The 22,393-nt window shown below is 43.0% G+C and overlaps 2 protein-coding genes across 4 annotated transcripts in view; one reads left to right on the top strand and one right to left on the bottom strand.

Annotated features, from left to right (window-relative positions):
* Nucleotides 1–1,220: 1,220 nt before the first annotated feature.
* MRPL35 (mitochondrial ribosomal protein L35) lies at nt 1,221–6,050 on the top strand. Its single transcript, XM_081883562.1, has 4 exons — nt 1,221–1,319; nt 3,588–3,771; nt 5,343–5,487; nt 5,710–6,050. Exons 1-4 carry the CDS (start codon nt 1,286–1,288, stop codon nt 5,896–5,898), a joined length of 552 nt encoding a protein of 183 aa, XP_081739688.1. The 5' UTR covers nt 1,221–1,285; the 3' UTR covers nt 5,899–6,050.
* A 5,020-nt stretch (nt 6,051–11,070) lies between these two features.
* Nucleotides 11,071–22,393, bottom strand: part of REEP1 (receptor accessory protein 1) — a 64,474-nt gene continuing 53,151 nt past the window's right edge. For all 3 annotated transcript variants that reach the window (XM_081884375.1, XM_081884376.1, XM_081884377.1), the window contains 2 exons: nt 19,293–19,444; nt 11,071–11,224 (listed from right to left, as the gene is read on the bottom strand). In XM_081884375.1, coding sequence (XP_081740501.1) covers nt 11,153–11,224; nt 19,293–19,444 — 224 coding nt within the window. In that variant the 3' untranslated portion in view covers nt 11,071–11,152. The remainder of the gene's footprint in view (nt 11,225–19,292; nt 19,445–22,393) is intronic.

Here is a 22,393-nt window from a genome sequence, read left to right as displayed (position 1 = left end):
TCCCTCGGCCAGTAAAGCGAGATGAGCGCTGAAACTCCGGAGTCGGCCACGACTGGACCTGATGGTCAGGGGTCCCTTTACCTTTTATTGGCTGCTACAGCCACAGCAGGCACTCTAATTCTCCAACTGATTGATTCCCGCCCCCGCCAGGTGCACTCTTCCTTGACTCCCAAGACAGATGCCAACCTTCAGCAGTACAGATATTTGTCGCTTTTGAGTCAGTAGCAGTTATTGGAAATATTGATGGAAACAACACATCATGTAACAATAGAGCAAATAACTATTTATCACCACCACCCCGACCCCTGCTCCCAATTTTTTAAATTTTTTTTTGTTAGCAATCCACACACTTTGCATATTCCAGAATAAAAATTCAGCAAAACTGTATTACAAGCGGGAGATAAAGAAGATAAATAAGGCCAGGAAAACTGTTTACGTGAGATGCTATAAAAGGATGAGGTCCTCGCCCATAACCGCAATGAACTATGTGGGAAGAACGCAGTGCTGAAACCTCAGTACAGATTTAGTTAAGTGTGCCAGATTTATGAGGGTAATATGTTGTGAGAATGTCCTATTTTTAAATTATTATTATTTTTGCATTTTCCAAAACAGGAACAGAGAGCATATTTAGGGAAGGGGGTAGTTAAATAATTTCCTAATTCTTAATGAAAAATAGCTCCGAGCTGAAGTTGCCATGTTAAGTTAAATTAATTGAAAACAGCTTGCAGATACTTAATTGGCTTAGGATTTTTTTATGTTAAGGGATGAATTAATATGTTTAATTTCATAATGTGAAGATCTAAGGATGTTAATGTTTAAGTTATATTTTATAAGAACTGTGATTTGGAAAACCGTTAAAAGGATATGCAATGAAATTCAACCAAGGGGACGCGAGGAAGTCACCTAACAATGTTAATAAGTGTAATTTTCAATAAGGCTATGGTTTATGTTTGTTTGTCTTATGTGTTTGTTTGTTTGTTTGTTTATAATGTTGTGAAAACCAATTGGAAAAAATTGGGGGGGAAAGAAGCAAATTTGCCACGCGCAAAACTCGATTTGTTTCCCAAACTAAAACCGCAAAAAGTCAGCATTTCAGAGCTAAACCGGGAACGCTTCCCTTTGGCGGGCGACGACCAGGAACGCCGCTTTGCGCTTGCGAGGAAGTGTTGCTGCAGATCCAGCCTTGATAAGGCAGCGAAGGGGGCGGGGCCAGGGGCGGGGCGCGCCTTTGCTTTCCGCTTCGCAATGACCCTCCGTGGATGCCGTAGCGGGCTGAGGAGACGACATGGCGGCGCTCGCTGCGGCGCGGAGGCTGCCAGGTCAGTGATGGGGGGCGGGGGAAGCAACGTTGACTGAGGGTCGCACGAGCGGAGGGGGGGAGGCGTCGTTTAACGGTTGCCTCGCTTTAGCACCGAGCGAGGAACACGCAGGAAGAGAGAGAGAGCCTATAATAAATCATTGGCCCTATTTGATTATTCGGATTATTTATTTTGTTGCAGGTGATGCTTGGCAGTGGGACTTGGAGCTCCTGGTTAGGAAATAATAATAATAATTATTATTATTATTATTATTATTATTATTATTATTATTATTAATTTATTTATACCCCGCCCATCTGGCTGGGTTTCCCCAGCCACTCTGAGCGGCTTCCAACAGAATATTAAAGTACAATAACCTATTAAACATTAAGAGCTTCCCTAAACATGGCTGCCTTCAGATGTCTTCTAAAAGTCTGGTACAGTGGTACCTCGGGTTACAGACGCTTCAGGTTACAGACTCTGCTAATCCAGAAATAGTACCTCAGGTTAAGTACTTTGCTTCAGGATGAGAACAGAAATTGGGCTCCGGCGGTGCAGCAGCAGCAGCAGGAGGACCCATTAGCTAAAGTGGTGCTTCAGGTTAAGAACAGTTTCAGGTTAAGAACGGACCTCCAGAACGAATTAAGTACTTAACCTGAGGTACCACTGTAGTTGTTTTTCTCTTTGACATCTGGTGGGAGGGCGTTCCACAGGGCAGGTGCCACCACCGAGAAGGCCCTCTGCATGGTCCCCTGTAACTTGGCTTCTCGCAACAAGGGAACCGCCAGAAGGCCCTCGGTGTTCGACCTCAGTGTCCGGGCAGAACAATGGGAGTGCAGACGCTCCTTCAGGTATACTGGACCGAGACCGAGACCATTTAGGGGACTTGCTGGTTTGACCCTGCTCGGACCACACAGTTGCCAACTGATTTTGGAGCTACCTCCATGGGTCCAAATTTGGAAGAAAGGCTGGCTGTCACTAGATCACCCTAAACTAGCTATTGCAAAAAGAAAGAAAGAAATGGAGACTATAGGTATAATAGCATTGGCTCCCAGCAGAGGCTGAAGCAGGTTAAAATGATGAGCAGCAATAAAAGTAGGGCCTGAAGACTTTCATCTTAAGGTTGCTGCTGTTTCAAGCAGGAAAGGGGGTTGTGATGAAATCTTGCAGGATAATTGCGATGCAATGCTACTTTTGGAAATTGACCATCACTTTCCTTGTGTCTGAGTGATAGTCCTTTGACTAATCATAGCAGTTCGCTTAATGTGAAATGCTGTAAGCAAGAAATCTCACCAACTTTAAGTCATATTATTAACAATTACAAAAGAAAACGGGCATTGATCTGATGAAGTCTTGTAGTTGGTTTATTATTATTTAAATAATAAAGTCCTATTAGCACACACTCATTTGGTTGATTGCCCTTCCACATTGACTTTTCACCCCCAGTATATATTTTTTATTATTTTCATCAATTTATAGTCTGCCTTCCATGATACTAATCCTTCCAAGGCAATTTACAAGAAACATTAAACTACATTAAAGAAAAACCCCATAATGAGCAATTAAAAGCCATTGGGATCTTTTCCACAGGACAATTGACAGTACATTGCCCCAGACCAGCCTTTCTCAACCTTGTGTCCCTAGATGTTATTGAACTGCCACTTCCATCATCCCTGACCATGCTGTCTAGTAATGATGGGAGTTGTAGTGCAACGTCTGGGGACCCAAGATTGAGAAAGGCTGCCCTAGACAATCTTCTACAGGTGGCAGGGTAGAAGCAGGCCCTGAGATCTGACTTCTGAGGTAATATCAGGTAACCTCCAGTCAGAGGGCCTTCTCGGTAGTGGCGCCCACCCTGTGGAACACCCTCCCTTCAGATGTGAAGGAAATAAGCAGCTATCCTATCTTTAAAAGACATCTGAAGGCAGCCCTGTTCAGGGAAGTTTTAAATATTTAATGCTGTACTGTTTTTAACATTTGATTGGGAGCCCCCCAGAGTGGCTGGCGAAACTCAGCCAGATGGGCGGGGTATAAATAATATACTATTATTATTATTATTATTACTATCATCATCATCATCGCCTGCCTCCTGCTCTCTCCTGGTGAGAGGAAAATTAAGCTGATGTAAGCTCTGAGATAGGTCTTCACCTGGCTCCACCAGTCTCATAATAGTCAACACTCACTGTGAGAAGTCCAGAACAAGGAGAAGCCAGATGAAGGCCGTTCCTGGTTTCATTTCTTGATACATGGTATGTTTGCTTTTCATAATGTTTTCTCTTATTTCCCTAGGGGTTTTAAGATCGTTCTGCCCTTTGGTCCCTTTGGCCAGTAATAGTTCTTACAGCATCCGCCCAATTTCTTGGTTGTCTTCACTTCACATCAGCCACAGGACAATATCAACAATCTCCACCAGAAAACCTCTTCTCTCTGTTGGAAGTGGGTCTAATGGGCATTCAGTCTCAATTTTGAACAGGTAGACACAATTTAACATGGTTATCCTCCATAAAGATTTTGTTTTAAACTCTTCTACCTGGTCCCCAACCATAATAAAGTCAAAGTATGTGTAACTATATCCTGCATGTTCTCCCCTCTTCACTGTTGAAATTTAGATTTTTACAGATTTTGAGCTGGAGCTAATATTTGCTTGATTGTTCATAAAAGCACCATGTGTTCCATTATATAGGCATGATAATAGTGTAAAATGTTGGGAAAGGTCCCTATTACCCCAGTTTCCTTACTAATACAGTGGTATCTCAGGTTACATACACTTCAGGTTACAGACTCCACTAACCCAGAAAAAGTACCTCGGGTTAAGAACTTTGCTTCAGGGTGAGAACAGAAATCACGCAGCGGCAGGCCGCATTAGCTAAAGTGGTGCTTCAGGTTAAGAACAGTCTCAGGTTAAGAACGGACCTCCGGAACGAATTAAGTATGTAACCAGAGGTACCACTGTAGTAGTAAGAGGATTCCTAGTGTATTGCTGGTGTGTTTAACAATGTATTAGGTTATATGTGTACTTTGGCTAAGATGTCAAAACATCAGCAGTAGTTAGAGGCGATTCCTCTGGGCTTGCTTGATTCAGTTTGGGACTAGTAATTTGCGTGAAACTACAACACATTGAAGAAAAAATATTTTCCCCTTACGAGTTCTAAGTCTACTTCTACTTGCCAGTCTTCAAACCTCCTACCTAAGAGGCCCTGGTGGTTGCTAAGCTGTGACTGCAGTTCCTCAGCTAATGCTGTTTCCCCAGGATGCCTCTTCTCCCCTCCCCCCACCCCTGCTTTCTGGAGCTTGGGAAAAGTACATTTTCCAATATTAATCATACTGCAGCTGCCAAAGCCACATAAACAAGGAAGGACGCATTAGTCCATTTTCTTTCTTTTCCTTCCCATTTGCCCATTGGGTTATTTGTGCCAGAAGCCAATTATGGGGGTAAGACTGGCCCGTTGGTAGGCATGTATTAGTGCACCAAATTTGCATTCTGAAGCAGGTATTGATGAGGCTTAGTGTTAGTAATAACAAAGTACGATCCCAGTTCCTTCTCCCCTATGTGCATGCTAGAGCCGTTATCGGGGGGGATGCATGCTCCCACCTCCCATATATAATGCAGTTTCCCCCATTTCTACTGTTCAAGGAACATGGGATAGAATTGGGTTTGATCACAGAGAAGTGGGCAAATTTTGGCTTTGCACAGGGTACCAAAGTCTGCCACTTTGGTAAGGTCAGGGTGGGAATTAATGGGAGCAACAACAATATTGTGGTGTGATCATACAAACATACTTCGGAGGTGAGCGTGTGTTACATCCTCTTCATCCACGGTGCCCTAGTTTGAATTCTTGTATAACAGAAATAATTTTAAGGAGATATTTGAACATTTTTGTGACTTCTGCTATTCATGGAATATTGCTGAGATGTTTAGTTTTTGTCTTTCAAGGATTTTGGGATAAGGTTTCTGTGCTATTGAGACACTGATTAATCAAATGCTAAACAGGTCACAGCTATTAGATCTAACTTCATATTTTCTTGATTTCCTACAAATTTCAGTGTAACACCACTGCTCCCAAGTATCCTTCATCAGCAAGTAAGGACCCTCATCAAATTCGGCTTGCGAAAAGGAAAACGGAAAACTGTAAAACCTGTGATTCACAGATTTCTCAGATTGCACTGTGGCCTTTGGCTAAGGAGAAGGGTAATATTTTCTTCATTGAATGCTATTGTCTTGACAGCATGATATGGCGGCGTGTGGGAGAGATGTTGCTTTTCTAATTGTAGCTTGGAAATGTGCAAGAATTTAAAAAATGAAGGACAAAACAGGCTATATGAAAATCTACTTGCGTGATGATTATGTATTAATTTTGTGGATAGCCATTCATACGTTTGAAGAATTAAATCTTTTACTCTTTGATGACAGGCTGGTTACAAGAAACGTCTGTGGAAAAAAAATTATAGGCGGAGGAGGCGCTTGAGGGAACATGTGTTCTGCAATAAAACACAGTCTAAGCTCCTTGATAAAATGACATCGTCCTTCTGGAAAAGAAGAAACTGGTACATTGATGACCCCTACCAAAAATACCATGATCGTACAAACTTGAAGTTATAAATTGTCAAATGCACACCGGCGGATCTTTGTATGCCAGTCCAAATATTAATGGTGCAGGTTGATTGCTTTTCCATACATCTGTCTAACAAGCAAATGAACAGTTTATGTTAAATTACTGGTGCAAAATAAACCATTGATCTGATTACTCTAAAGATTGATTGTATAATTCTTTTGTTTTATTAGCAAAGGGTGATAGCTGCAGAATGTATAAATATACTTTAGTTGATTGTGGAATATAAATTATATGCCTCAAAACTGTTTTAAATAGTTATAGCTACGGTTTTAAATCTTGGGACTGTATAAAATAAGCATTTAGCCTTAGTCAGCCATGGTCCATTTATTCTTTCTGCTGAATAGCAGTGCAAAATGTAAGCACATGGATTGTCTTAAAGAAGGCAAGCTGATAAAGTCTTTGATGAGTAATTAATGGCTGCCTTATAAAAAAATTCAGCTTTGCAGTAATTACTACTTTTAAATGACAAGAGAGATGCTATAAGTCCTTGGGCAGTCTTGGAAATGATGATGATGAAACTTCCACTACTGATGGTTGTCTCATATTATAATTTTCTGTTTAATTGTTGATTTATTTATATGTGAGAACACAAATAGACACACACATAAAAATGTGTGAATGTATGTACTTGATACCTGTTTCAAATGATGTATCAGAATCATTCAAGATACTAGGTTTATCTACCACAGTAGAAATCTTCCGTCATCTTACCAACTTGAGGCTCTTACTGATTCATGAAGTCTTCCTTCTTTCCATCAAGACAAACAAACCCCAGCCATTTCCTCAAGTTTTCTTGCAATTATTCACAAGGCACATTTAACACACATGATTTTCCTCTCCCCACAACAACAAATGGAATAGGCTAGGTTGAGAGAGAATGACTGGTGCAGAATCACTCAGTGAACCTTGTTGGCTTGAGGTGGGGAACCAAAATCTCACACTGTCGCAGTAGTAGACCATCAGTTTGCTAATCTATTAAGATTCCCCTTACAACAGGGGTCAGCAAACTTTTTCAGCAGGGGGCCGTTCCACTGTCCCTCAGACCTTGGGGGCTGCGGACTGTATTTGGGGGTGGTGGTGGTGAACTAATTCCTTTGCCCCACAAATAACCCAGAGATGCATTTTAAATTAAAGGACACATTCTACTCATGTAAAAACACGCTGATTCCCAGACCATCCACAGGCCAGATTTAGAAGGCGATTGGGCCGGCCCCTGGGCCTTAGTTTGCCTACCCATGCATTACAACGATAGCATATAGTGGAGATAAACAATTACAGAAATTAGAAACTACAATAATATTATAATACTACAATATTAGAAGTGTGATTATAACAGTTTCGCCTCCTTTGAACAGAAGACCCATTCCTTTTTTTAAAAGAAAGATTTAAGACTTTATTTTCAAGATGTATATCAAGCATTATAACAAAACATTGACCTTTGGAATACTGTTGTAGTATGTGATCTTACAATGCATTTTTCAACGTTCTAGCCCGGCATGTCTTTGCTATGGATCAGTGGAAACAAACAATATTAAGTGCCCCATTGCCAGCCTCAGATATTGGCCACTTGCTTTACTTTCTAAAATACAATGCTCTTGACAATTTCAAATAGTGTGCCAAGTGCAAAGCAGGTACTCGCAAAAAAAACTGCAAGAGACTAATTAACAAGCATTTAGGCACAAGTACATGTATCAGCTACTTAAAGAGTACAATTAGCTTGCAGAGTACAGCTTGAAGGTAGCAGGTTGTTTACAACTGGCTAGAGAGCATCCCAACTTTATGTTCAGTGTTTTAGTTTTAAAACTGACTGGTGAAGTTATTTGATCTACATTGAAATAAAATATTTTTCCTGCTGCCACCAGCCATTGGCTAGAAAGGCCAATGGTCAGACTTCACAGAATTGTAGAGTTGAAAGGGAAGAAGAAGAAGAGTTTGGATTTGATACCCCGCTTTATCACTACCCTAGGGAGTCTCAAAGCGGCCAACATTCTCCTTTCCCTTCCTCCCCTACAACAAACACTCTGTGAGGTGAGTGGGGCTGAGAGACTTCAGAGAAGTGTGACTGGCCCAAGGTCACCCAGCAGCTGCATGTGGAGGAGCGGAGATGCGAACCCGGTTCCCCAGATTACGAGACTACCGCTCTTAACCACTACACCACACTGGACCCTGAGCATCATCTAGTCGGACCCTGTGCCTCATACCAGAGTAGACTCAGTACTGTCTACACTGGCAGGCAGAGTTTGTGGCAGAGGTATGTCACATGAACATAAACTGGAGGGGCCAGGGATTGGAATGGGAACCTTCTGCAGGTAGAAGGTGGAACCGAAGCATGTGCTCAACCGTTGAGCTATGGTCTATCCCCATGAATAGTGAAGGGTGAGAAACTTTGGTAATTAGATCAGTACTGATACGTAGGCATACGCAACTAAGCCATAATAGCCTGTTCTCTTGTGAAGTTGGCTATTTTCCTACCATAAAGAACTTTTACAGTTATATGTTTGGGAACCCTCCCCATAGTTTTAGAATACTAGAATTGTAGCAACAGAAGCAGTACTGTGCTGGAGAGCCACAGTCCTTGTGTGGTTTACTGTTCTCTCCCTGGGGTCCCTTCTAACTTTATGATTCTATGTAGCACTGGATTTGGGGTGATGCAGGCAGTTCCCTGACACAGGGCAATGAGCCGAGTGGGTACAAAATTGAGAAGAACCACTTGGGGGCACCAAATTTGGGGCTCTCACAGGACGCCCTGTTACCAAAGAGTACCAAAGTCCGCCTCTGTTCTATGGTTTTACATCTGTAATGCAAAAACAAAAATTGGCAGAAACAGAGCATTGTGGAAGCTAAAGTTGGCTATGCAAAGCTGACCCCCAGTATTGGTCCGAGGAGGTAAGACTAGAGAACCAGAGCAAGACCATAGAGCGTATTAATCCCCAATGTGTACATGAAATTAAATTATATAGGAGACTTCTACTGAAAATAAAATGGATAGCCCTAGTAAATTGGTAGAGAGTACAAGTCTTGAGTGTTCAAAATGCTAGAAGCTGATATGTTTTGGTGCACATGTCTCAGCCAAGGCTGTGAACAACCTGCTTCCATTGTATTGCAGATTTAAAAAATGTATGGAACATAAGTGCTACACTTATTTAGCCATTCATGTTTCTCACTGATCTATATACAGATAACACAGTTCAACTGATTGATTAGCACAACTACCAGTGATTATTATTTTTTCTTACAGTGAATTTAATTTGAGAGATAAGGCAATTCAGAGAGTTTCACCTTAGCACTAAACAACAGGAACTCCAGAACAGTCATACTTGTCAGTAAAACAGCAGGTCAGATAGACATTGGATTGCTTTAGGTAGAATGAGCATACGAGGAGAAATTTACAAATGTGTCTTTTTGGCATAATTAAATACAAAATTGCAACTTTCTCTTTTATTCTGTCACACATAGCGGTATATATTGGCAAAAGTTACCTGCTTGTAAGATGATGTCATTTTGCTGATGTCGCAGACAACTTTGAATTCTGTGCGTGAATGTATACAGACTTCAAAAAACTGCTCAACAAATATGCTAGCCGAACTCCCCCAAAATTGAGCTTTTGTGCTACAACTGAATATTTTCTAGCTGCCATCTAAATTATTCATTTGTTGACTGAAATGGCAACGGATCCAAATATGGTAACTGTTGGAGGCATCTGTTTTTTGTTTTCTTGCACAGCAGTAACCATGCTGATACATGCTTATGCAATGGTTGGATTTTTTAAGGCTTTTCAAAAAATTTAAGAAGTTCCAAATTAACATTTAAGAAGCATGAAGGGAGGCTAGGATATGGATTCTTAAACCCCAAACAAAAATATTTAACAGACATTTCATAGTGCTAATCTTGGAACCTGAAACACAGCCACCTAAATCCCTGCTACACATTTAGGAGGTCAGTAGTATCATTTGCAATCTACCCATCTGATCTCAGTGGCAAGATCTTTTATATTCTACAATATTAAATATTCTAATTAACACATACAATTGTCTACAGAATTGGATTTTACATGCTGAACACTTACAAGAGACACCAATCTGAAGCACGAATACACAAATCCTAGTACGGTTTCCTCATTTTGTACCTCTCTAAAATTACAAACGCACCGTGGGATCTACAGACTATTGTGAATTCTACCAGAAGCTAACTACAGCCAAAATCTTTGCATTACGTGAGGGAGTTTGCTTACAGTCTTTCACTATCTTTCTCTGAAAGAAATGCCTACATACCTGGTGGGGAAATGTTAGGATTAAAATCCCATGTGCAGAGATGGCTGACTTTCACATAGGCCAACCCACACTTTGCTAATGTGATTCTGGTTTACCTCCTAGCATTTATTATGACTGCATGCTGTAGGCATGTTCATTAAGTTGGCCAAGGGTTATAACGTTAGTTTCTTTTATGCGTAATATACTTAACAATGCAATCCTAATTCTGTTTACAAAGTCTGACTGATTTCAGCATGACTTTCACCCGGGTAAATATGCTTAAGATGTCAGCCTCAGCCAATCACTGTCAGCAAAACCAAAGTGCCTATGCTCCCATATCTTGTGATAATACGTACATGTGTGTATGCGTGCGCACGCATCTGTGAGTTCCTCCTTCTCTAAAATCCTCTGCTCTATTTTTTCAGGAGTACACACAGTATCTGAGTTACAATAAATAAAATTTACAGGGGGCGGGGGGGGGGCGATTAAGCTCATGTCTAACACCTGTACAGTGAAAAGAATATCATTCACAGTCTTGTAATAAAGATATGATGGAGAATGATTGGGTAGAAAAATCTGTGGCCCCTGCCACTCTATACATTATGAAGCCCAAAATAAATAGGATGGATCCAAGTATTTAGAACAGGTGAATAATTATTTTCCTGGTTGCACTCACAGAGCTAAAAACTAAGCTGAAGTAAGGAGTAATTACAAATGTACAGCCTCACTAGCATAGCTGAAAGAACTGCTATTCTGCAAAGAAATCCAGGGGGGTTGCTTTTGCCTTCTGGGTTTGCAATGCCACAGAAACGGTCAGGGAACCCACAGCAAATGGAAAGGGAAGCGAGAAAGGCCATGTTTATAACGTTGCAATATCAAAAGCACATCCATCTCACCACTGTCCCCCCCCCCCCAACATTATTAACGGAGTAGATCTTTTAAGGCAGAAGAGAGACATTCCGTGGATTTCGGTGCTAATGGCTCATCACGCTCACATGGTTTCAGTGGTCGAAGATGAGGTACTTTTTTTCCTGAAACGAGGTCTAAGGCTCCTAGGCGGTGCCTGTCAAAAACAAAATGCAGTGTTGGTTAGTCTTTCCATTCATTTAGCCACCAGAGATGCGAGTCAATTTGTGCAGGAATTTAGCAAGTGAGGATCTTCAGCTCCAGAATAGGGGCAAGGCTGCCTCCACCTCCCAGAACGGTCATGGTCCCTTCCAATTCTACAGCTCTACGATTCTAATATTTAGCATCAAAATAATGTCCGCTACACTGGTATAAACCCAAGGCATCCCAAAAGATGGAGGTGGAGCACTTTATTGGATCTTGTCAGGCTGATAAACATAGAGCTACAGAATAATAATAATAATAATAATAATAATAATAATAATAATAATAATTTATTATTTATACCCCGCCCATCTGGCTGGGTTCCCCCAGCCAGTCTGGGCAGCTTACAGCACATTAAAAATGGTAAAACATTAGACATTAAAAATTTCCTGATACAGGGTTGCTTTCAGATGTCTTCTAAAAGTCAGATAGTTGTTTATTTCCTTGACATCTGATGGGAGGGCACCACTACTGAGAAGGCCCTCTGCTGGGTTCCCTGTCACCTCACCTCTCGCAGTGAGAGAACCACCAGAAGGCCCTGAGCTGGATCTCAGTGTCCGGGTTGAACGATGAGGGTGGAGATGCTCCTTCAGGTATACTGGGCCGAGGCTGTTTAGGGCTTTAAAGGTCAGCACCAACACTTTGAATTGTGCTCATAAACATACTGGGAGCCAATGTAGGTCTTTCAGGATCGGTGTTATATGGTCCCGGTGGCTGCTCCCAGTCACCAGTCTGGCTGCCGCATTATGGATTAGTTGTAGTTTCCGGGTCACCTTCAAAGGTAGCCCCACGTAGAGCACATTGCAGTAGTCCAAGCAGGAGATAACCAGAGCATGCACCACACTGGCGAGACAGTCTGCGGGCAGATAGGGTCTCAGCCTGCATACCAGATGGAGCTGGTAGACAGCTGCCCTGGACACAGAATTGACCTGCACCTCCATGGACAGCTATGAGTCCAAAATGACTCCCAGGCTGCACACCTGGTCCTTCAGGGGCACAGTAACCCCATTCAGGACCAGAGAGTCCCCCACACCTGCCCGTCCAGCTCCCTCGGCCAATAAAGCGAGATGAGCGCCGCAATCCCAGAGTCGGCCACGACTGGACCTAATGGTTAAGGGTTCCTTTACCTTTACCACTGTAAATGGTACAAATGTACAAAAAGAAGTACAGTTTCCTACCACCCCCCTGCTCCCATTTGCTTGCTTGCTTCTTGTCTCTCCGCTCCAGTATACTTTCACATGGATATTTTCTCATATCTGATGAGGCCGCGTCATAATACACTAATTCCATTTCAGGTTGCTGACTTTTTCATGAAACAATGCTAACATAGCAATGGTTCAAGAATTGCTTTCAGTGACAGCTACTCCCTCCTTAAGTGTCATTACAACAGAATATACGTTACTGAAACAACTTAACCTTGCATTTGCTGACATCTCCGACTGTATACATCTTCACTAACAGAAAACAGACTACTATCTGAGTAGCTGGAAAAAAAATATTAATTTTGTTCCTTAGGGCTCAAAATATGACATTTGTTTGAACGCTGTCTTCAGCTACTTAATTAGAATTGGAATGAGACTGAATGGTTAGGTTAGGTGCTTCATTTATCAGAATCTTTTATTCTGATAAATATGGCATTATATTAATTCAGAAAGGCTCCTCAGACGAACCTATTTGCCACACTAAGAGCAGAACCTGTCCATCAACATATTACCATTTTTAAACTCATATAACAATTTTTCTCCCATACTATGAGCTTTCAGGAGGTATTTTAAATACTGGTGCCTGTGGGGTTTTTTCCATGCTATGGATATTGCATGGCTTTTTGGCAAGTTGTAATTTGCACAGCGAAGGCCTGTTATTAAACTAAAGATGCATTGAAAGCAAGCATTCAAATCAAGAATTAGACCAGGGATCAGCAAACTTTTTAAGCAGGGGGCCGGCCCACTGTCCCTCAGACCTTGTGGGGTCTATATTTTGGAGAGGGGGGAAAAAAGAGAACAAATTCCTATGCCCCACAAATAACCCAGAGATGTATTTTAAATAAAAGCACACATTCTACTCATGAAAAAACACCAGGCAGGCCCCACAAATAACCCAAAGATGCATTTTGAATAAAAGGACATTTCTACTCATGTCAAAACATGCTGAATCCCAGACCGTCCGTGAGCCGGATTTAGAAGGCAATTGGGCCAGATCCGGCCCCTAGTTTGCCTACCCTTGAATGAGATGGCAGGACAATTTTATGATCTAACCTCAGCTAGCTGCTGCTGTGCTGGGGCTTATACCAGCATGATTAGAATCGTAGGCTTTCCCACCAGCTACAATGCCAAAGCATAATAATAATAATAATACTAGAATGGAGAGCTAACACAGCCACTCCTACAAAGTCCAGAGCAACAGTCTCACCATAATCACATCACTTCTGGTGCTCCCACAAATGGAAGGAACCAAGCAGCTATGCAGGTACACTTTTATGGTATCACACAACACACTCCATTCCCTTTCCCACACATGAGGGACAATTGCTGTGGCTCACTGATATTAGGTAGGAAATCAGATGAGACTAGCAAAGCTTTGCACCATCATGAGTGCTCGCAAAGAGGGGCAGCTGTGTTCCCTGGATAAGCCGCAACCCCTTGATTCTCCGCTTTCTTTCATTTAAAATAAAGTTGCTAGCACTTGGGGGGACCCAAGATGTAAGGCAAAATGTACAGGCAGTGTTCTCATTTGTTTCATGAGAAACCAGGGTGCTGCTCACACCTTTTCACTGTCTTTAACCAATGCTGACGTCTTAAAATGATTGAGAAAAGCAGGCCTAGGCAATTAGACAAAAGAAAAGGCTACAGTGAAACACCCATTGCCCTAGTAGACTAAAGAATGAACATCTGGTTCATTTGATGTTGACATCCAGAATTCAAGAATATTGTAGAGGCCATCCTATCAATGTTCTGCTGAAAATCTTATATACAGTCATACCTTGGGTTGCAGACGCTTCAGGTTGCGTGTTTTCGGGTTGCGAACCGCGCCGAACCCAGAAGTACCGGAACGGGTTACTTCCGGGTTTCGGCACTTGCGCATATGCACTAAATTGCACTTTACGCATGTGCAGAAGCACCGAATTGCGACCCACGCATGTGCAGATGCGGTGCTGTAGGCTGCAAATGTGCCTCCCGCATGGATTACATTCGCAACCCAAGCAGGTACAGTGGTACCTCGGGTTACATATGCTTCAGGTTACATACGCTTCAGGTTACAAACTCTGCTAACCCAAAAATAGTACCTCAAGTGAAGAACTTTGCTTCAGGATGAGAACAAAAAATCGTGCAGAGGCGGCGCAGCGGCAGCAGGAGGCCCCATTAGCTAAGGTGGTGCTTCAGATTAAGAACAGTTTCAGGTTAAGAACAGATCTCCGGAACGAACTAAGTACTTAAGCCGAGGTACCACTGTATTACAAAAACATATGAGGAGCGGAGACCAAGATGGCTGCCGAGTGCTTGGAGCAGGGTTTAGAGCTCTAAGATCAACTCTAAGGCAAATCTCTGCTATATAACCAATTCTTAGCACCTGTTTTTATTCCCTCTTCCGTTTTACTTTTTAATTCCTTTCAGTGCTCTTTTTTGTTGTTTTAATTTATTGTTTTGTTGTGTATGAGGTTTCTTCTTCTTCTTCTATTATTATTATTATTATTATTATTATTTGCAAACTGATCCGCTGTACGAGCAAGTAATGCAGCAGGTGTGATTGCCAAACGGAAGCTGCGTGGAGCCTGCTTCCTAAAATAAAACTATTTGTCCTGAAGAAACTGCGGCAGCGGAAGCCAGTAGGCGGGGAAGGGGGCAGCGTCCCGTATGAGCTGTAAGACAAAGGGAAGGACGGGAGCTGCCAGGCCTGGCATCAGCTCCTGACACTCTTGGGCAGCTGCCAAGGCCACAAGCTCTCAGGCAGGGCTCGCCAACACCTGACACTTGCCCTGATGTCTGAGTCTGCGAGTCACCGTTTTAATTTATCGCAATGTCCTGCATATATAGTGTCACTCCAGAGGAATTTGAGGGAACTCAATGGCCACCTGCTGCTCTCACCCTCGCTGCCAGGTAAGCCCACCCATGTAGGGAGGGACGACTGCTGAGCACTTTGCTGACGGCCTCCACAAACATAGAGCTGGGTATAAAGGGGAGTTGTGAGAATTCATGCTGATCAATTCATCTCTGTGTTTATTCCCCACCTTTAAAATGTATATATTAGGGGTAGGCAACCTAAGGCCCGGGGGCCAGATGCGGCCCAATCGCCTTCTCAATCCGGCCCGCAGACAGTCCGGGAATCAGCATGTTTTTACACGAGTAGAATGTGTGCTTTTATTTAAAATGCATCTCTGGGTTATTTGTGGGGCATAGGAATTTGTTCATCTTTTTCTCTCCAAAATATAGTCCGGCCCACCACATGGTCTAAGGGATGGTGGACCGGTCCACGGCTGAAAAAGGTTGCTGACCCCTGGTATATATGTTTCCTAAAGTTAAAGGGACCCCTGACCATTAGGTCCAGTCGTGGCCGACTCTGGGGTTGCGGCGTTCATCCCGCTTTATTGGCCGAGGGAGCCGCCGTACAGCTTCTGGGTCATGTGGCCAGCATGACTAAGCCACTTCTGGCAAACCAGAGCAGCACACGGAAACGCCATTTACCTTCCCGCTGGAGTGGTATCTATTATCTACTTGCACTTTGATGTGCTTTCGAACTGCTAGGTTGGCAGGAGCAGGGACCGAGCAATGGGAGCTCACCCCGTCGCAGGGATTTGAACTGCCAACCTTCTGATCGGCAAGCCCTAGACTCTGTGGTTTAACCCACAGCGCCACCCACGCCCCTATATGTTTCCTACAGTGTAGTTATTTGGAGAGGGGGGAAAAAGAGAACAAATTCCTATGCCCCACAAATAACCCAGAGTGTGATGTGTAATGTGACTTCAGTGGCAGTCCATGGTTTGGTTCATTTCCTCAAAGGGCGGTGAACACATACTGTTCTGAGATCCATCAGTAGGTTATCATAGGCTGCAAACCAAGAGAAGAACGGGTATTATGGGGAAAACAGTGGTCTACATTGTATGCACAGCACACCTCTTGAACGTTTTAGACAAACTTAATGTAATAATAAAAACATGGATGATGATGATGAAGAAGAAGACGAAGACAGCCTAACCAACAGGGTTGATAGAATGTTTATTGTGATAATGTATGTGAACTTCTTTTAACACCTTCAGGATAAATGTGAAGAATTACAGAGCCAGAGTGAAGTTCACATTTGCTGTCACCTACCTCTCCTGCAGGTGGCGGTGTGGGTTAAACCACAGAGCCTAGGGCTTGCCGATCAGAAGGTCGGCAGTTCAAATCCCCGCGACGGGGTGAGCTCCCATTGCTCTGTCCCAGCTCCTGCCAACCTAGCAGTTCGAAAGCACGTCAAAGTGCAAGTAGATAAATAGGTACCGCTCCAGCGGGAAGGTAAATGGCAATTCCGTGCACTGCTCTGGTTCGCCAGAAGCGGCTTAGTCATGTTGGCCACATGACCCAGAAGCTGTACGCCAGCTCCCTCGGCCAGTAAAGCGAGATGAGTGCTGCAACCCCAGAGTCAGTCACGACTGGACCTAATGGTCAGGGGTCCCTTTACCTTTACCTTTACCTCTCCTGCTCTCTGAAAATGCTCATTTAGTGCAGGGAATCCCTTTTCAAAATGAAGGAAATTCCATGATTTTTTAAATTGTTTTTAAGAAACCCTTCAATGTACAAGAAAAGGCTACTGCATATTCACCCATGTCCCCCAACCATGAAAGCTGCCCTATTATTATTATTATTATTATTATTATTATTATTATTATTATTCCCTGCCCATCTAACTGGGTTGCCCCAGCCACTCTCGGCAGCTTCCAACAAATATAATGGCATAATAAAACATGTGTACAATCAGGGTCTTATACAGGATCAACTATTGTGCTCATTTACAATTGAGGCTCTAGGCACCTATACTTTCCCCCCTTGTTCTTTCAGCCCCAGTCTTTATAAAGGTTTGGCTGGCACTTAAAAAGGATTACGGGCAGAGCAAATCCACAAGCTTGCTGCTCTTGATAATACTTCAACAGCAGCTATGCTACTTTTACTTCTGCCTAGTCATGAACAGAACTGAACTCTAAGAGCTTGGCTGCTTTTGCATATGGTTCCCCTATATATTTCCATAGGGAGCAGACAGGGCCGGCTGAAGAAAGTTAGGCACCCGAGGCGAACCACAAAATTGTCTCCCTGCGCCAGGGAAGAAGGGAAGGGGGAGCGTAGAAATAAATTGGGGACAGGGGAGGTGGGAATGAAGATATGCATCAGGAACAAGGCGGGGGGAATCAAATCAACCTTACCCAACAGTTGAAGTGGGGAGAAAAAGGCTGTTGGGGGGTGGGGGGAGGGACCCAAGAGACCCCAGAGGGCAGCCACCACCATTTCCTCCCTTGAGCTGGGGCAACACCAGCAGTGCCTCCTATTCACTAAGAAGCCATCACGGAAGAGGCAGTGGTGGGACTGCCAAGAAGTTGGCAGATCTGGCCTCCAGGAAGCATGTTGCAGCGGGCAAGGGTTCCTCGGAGGCCAGATATGTTGCCCCTCTAGATCCCATGGCCTGAGGCGGTCACCTCACTTTGCCTCATGAAAGGCCCTGTCCTGGAAGCAGCTGTAGCTTGCTACAGTGGTACCTTGGTTCTCGAACTTAATCCATTCTGGAAGTCTGTTCAACTCCCAAAACCGTTCAAAAACCAAGGCGCGCCTTCCGATTGGCTGCAGGAGCTTCCTGCACTCAAGTGGAAGCCGTGTCCGACGTTCAGCTTCCAAAAAAACTTCGCGAACACTTACTTCCGGGTTTGCGGCATTTGGGAGCCAATTTGTTCGGCAACTAAGCCCTTCAAGAACCAAGGTACTACTGTATTTTTTAAAAGGTTGCTTGTCAGACATAGAACTTTTAAAAAGAGAGGTGCTTGTACATTTCAACCATTTATATGTCTGTGACCCCAACGTCACTATTACTGTGCTTGCAGGCAGAGACTGGAGCTAAAAGAGCAAGGCAAAACCTAAGTGCATGAAGGCTAAATTGCTGCCAAGCATAATATGTGACAGGACGTGGGTGGCGCTGTGGGTTAAACCACAGAGCCTAGGACTTGCCAATCAGATGGTCGGCGGTTTGAATCCCCGCCACGGGGTGAGCTCCCGTTGCTCGGTCCCTGCTCCTGCCCACCTAGCACGTCAAAAGCACACCAACGCAAGTAGATAAATAGGTAACACTCCAGCGGGAAGGTAAACGGCGTTTCTGTGTGCTGCTCTGGTTCGCCAGAAGCGGCTTAGTCATGCTGGCCACATGACCCAGAAGCTGTACACCGGCTCCCTCAGCCAATAAGGCGAAATGAGCGCCGCAAACCCAGAGTCGGCCACAACTGGTCCTAATGGTCAGGGGTCCCTTTACCTTTATAATATGTGACACTGAACAGTTTCTTTGATGCTTACATGGCACAGACGATAAGAAAAGGCAAGAACCGTAACCGTTTTCCACACCTTTCGGTGCTGGGGAGAGTGGATTTGAAATAGGGTTCTCCCTTAAAATGAAGGTTTTCCAATCCTAGAACATTGGTAAGATTGAGAAATAAATATGCACCTTTTAAAAACGTCTCTATATTATTTAAATGTGAGGACATTCGCCTCCCATAATTCAAAGGACACATTCCAGTTCTGGATAGATGTGTCTAGGACAGGGGTGGGGAATCTGTGGTCCTCCAACTCCCATCAGCCTCGGTCAGCATGCTTGCTGGGGGTGATGGGAGTTGTAGTTCTTCATCATTTGGAGGGCCACAGGTCCCTCACTCTTGGCCTAAAATGACCTACATGCAGTTTTATAATTCTATTGGATTCAGGGCCGGCCTCAACAACCGTTCCATCGCAAAAGAAAATAGCATTTGTGGAAGTCAGGCACCTGTGTTCTTAATCCCATTTCCAATGTGAAAATACCTCAATGACGGGATCCTTCTTTTTAGGTGTTTTAGCCTTGGATGTGCCATCCAATGAGTCGTTCTCTTCATCATCTGAGAACACAACTCCTGTTGGTTCACAGTTTGCCTCAGGTGGCCTTTCACTCTCTGCCTCAACCTCTAGTTCAACCACTTAGAACAGCCATTTAAGATCTAAATGGTGAAGAGAAAGAGGAGATGGAAAGGTCAGAGATGGTTGTCAGCTAATGGACTAACGCCAACTGTTGCCCCATCCATGCATTTGCCGGGGTTAATAATATAAGCGGGGTTAAAAGGCACACACCAGGAACAATTTTTAGTTGTCAGCTTGAGTTGCTTAAGAAGATTTCAATGCAACACCCATGATTATTATGAATTTAGGCTGTCACCCTGTGCTAATTTGGGAGTAAGTTCCATTGGACTCAATGGGCTTACTTCTGAGCAGGTATGTTTAGGATTTAACTGCTAGATGCCTTCATTTATTTGTGGATTTAAAAGGATTTAAAAGGGGGTAATGTGGATGACTAGATCAGAATAATTTTAGTTCCTGTATAACAAAACCAAATGGAGCATAGTTTACTGAACTGAGAAAGTTAATCAGGAATAATTGCCTAATGTAGTGTAGTGGAACATTTAGTGTAGCCATCACTACCTGCCAAATGGATTATCAGTGCTCAATTATAGTCCAGGCAAACACTGTTGACAAACACAGTGCGCTATAAAATGTTCCTGATGGCATGAACAAATTCTGAATAGTGTGTTCTGCGTACAATGTAAAGATTAACCTCTCATAGCAATGGGTATTGAGAATAATGTTGTGAGTTTGGCTGTCTTGAAGACAGCCATAGGGTGGTCAGTCTTCAACAAAGAAACATTGATGTTCCTTGATTGGCTTTTCACTCCTAACTTTGGAGGGTGTTACCTTTCTGCTGATAGGAACCAAAGAAACACTTCATTGAAATATAAGTCGGGGAATGCAGAGAAAGCTGAGCGTTATTACATACTTAGGGTGGAGTTACGTTCATTAGGAACCTGATGTGAGTTTAGATACAAGCTGATTTCCTATTTAGAAATCTGCTTGCTTCCGGTTGTGAAGACACCTTAAATTTATGAAGAAGCCGTAGGTTTATGAAATTTATGAAGAAGCTTCCTCTTATCCAAAGGAAACTAAACACTGAAGCACTGTCCCTAGACTGATCAGGGAGGTGGGAAGCACCCAGGGTGGCCCTGAGCCATACTTTTCAGTCCTCTATTTGTAGAGCTATCTAATCTACGTCCAGTTTAATTAGAAAGAGCTGAAAGGAGAGCAGGGGCTTTGAATGTGGCCATCAACAAACAGCTGAACAGCAGACTGAGTGAACACACAGACCACCTAGCCACAAGTTTATCCAGTCATGGTGGAATGCATTGCATTCCTACTGAAATAACGAGTAATAATTGCTTAAATTTGCATATAAACATAAACATGCAAACGTCCTTTTTTGTGATGCTGTTCCTGTTTTTTGGCAATATGCAAGTAACCTTCTTGGCATCAGCCCATCTTTTGTTATGTCTAGACCCACTGAACTGGCACAAAATTGGCCTATATAGCAACACAGACAACTAAATAATCCAATGAAAAACACAAACATTACAAAGATAAAATCTGATTTGCATATTATTTCTAAAAGGTGAAGAATATTAATGTCCACTCTCTTCCTATCCTTCAACACAGCAATGTTCTGTATGTTCTGCATTAATGTCAGTTTCTAGCAAGTCAAATTTCACAACCACAGCTGTACAAAACTGGTTTAGGCAGACTTACAATAAACAAGTAAACCACAATGTACATAAACCATGGTGTTTGTTTACAAAGCAGAATCCAAAATGTTGCTTGTGGACATGAATCCACAAACTGGCTGAATGCACATTTGCATTATCATAAGTCTGGTAAGCAGAATTTGGTTGCCAATATTCTCTGCCATGTAAAAGCTGTGAAAACAGAAGGAGCATAGCCCTGGGAGAACGTTTGCCAGGAAACACCAAGACTGGAGCTGTGTATGTTGTATCAATTCAGGGGGAAACATCATTTCATTCCACTTCAAACTGCAATAAACTGCAAATGAGATTCAGTGCAAGTATAAGAAACGCACATTGGGTGAATAAGGACAACCTAAATTATACTATTATTGGAAGAAAGGCTAAAGTGTTTGGGGCTTTTGCTTTAGAAAACCAAAGGCAGTTAAAGTGAGGTCATGATAGAGGTTTTTAAAATTATGCACTGGGTGGAGAAAGCAGACAGGTATATTTTTTCCTCCTTTAAAACTAGATCTCAGAATCACCCATGAAACTGACATAAAGTTCTTTTACCACACAAAGCAGAAACTAAGTTATGGAGATTGCCAGTGACTTTAAAAAGGGCTTGGGCAAATTAATGGAGGACAGGTGTATGGCCAGTTATTATCTATGATTTTTAATTAAAATAAACCCCATGTAAACAATATGCCTAGCCACTGTCGAGAATAAGCTGCTGGAGCAACTTTGATTTGACAGCAAAGCTCTTCTTAGGGATTTACTGTAATTTAAGATTGTCACTTGTGTGTGGCTGAAGGACTTACTTTGCTTCATTTGTCATCAGTCTCTAATCTCTAATGAATGTAGGTAAATTCATATCAAGGAGCTAAAGGGCTGTAAAGGAATCAGGTGCTACAAACAGCCGTTACATTTGGATTTCTATGCAGCAGTAAGTCACATTTGAAAGCCTCATGCTTTCTGCTCCTCAAGTCGCCAAGAAAAACAAAATCTAGGCAGATTTTCACACTTCAGTTAGGCTACAACAAGCATCAATTGCTACACAAACATTGCTGGTTCACGTAGCATAATATATACTTTGATCAGAAGAAAACCACATAAGCCGTTTGCCTACAACCGCTTTGTTGGTAAGCCAAAAAGGCAACACAGAGCAGTCTGATGAAATGAGGCCCATCCAGTGGCGTAGCATGGGGGGTGCAGGGGGGGTGGCTGCACCGGGTTAGGGTTAGGGGGCGCAAATCCACGGGTTGGGGGGCGCAAATTACTTGCCTTGCCCCGGGTGCTGACAACCCACGCTACGCCACCGGGCCC

This window comes from Podarcis melisellensis, assembly GCF_964234715.1.
Source record: "Podarcis melisellensis genome assembly, chromosome: 13".
Lineage (NCBI taxonomy): Eukaryota > Metazoa > Chordata > Lepidosauria > Squamata > Lacertidae > Podarcis > Podarcis melisellensis.
The sequence above is the reverse complement of the archived record's forward strand: the minus strand, read 5'-3'. Positions and strand labels throughout refer to the sequence as shown.

Coding starts and splice junctions, on each gene's coding strand:
- MRPL35 (XM_081883562.1), top strand. CDS start 1,286: ATGGCGGCGCTCGCTGCGGCGCGGAGGCTGCCAG. Junction 3,772..5,342: donor TCAGTCTCAATTTTGAACAG/GTAGACACAATT, acceptor TACAAATTTCAG/TGTAACACCACTGCTCCCAA. Junction 5,488..5,709: donor GCCTTTGGCTAAGGAGAAGG/GTAATATTTTCT, acceptor CTTTGATGACAG/GCTGGTTACAAGAAACGTCT.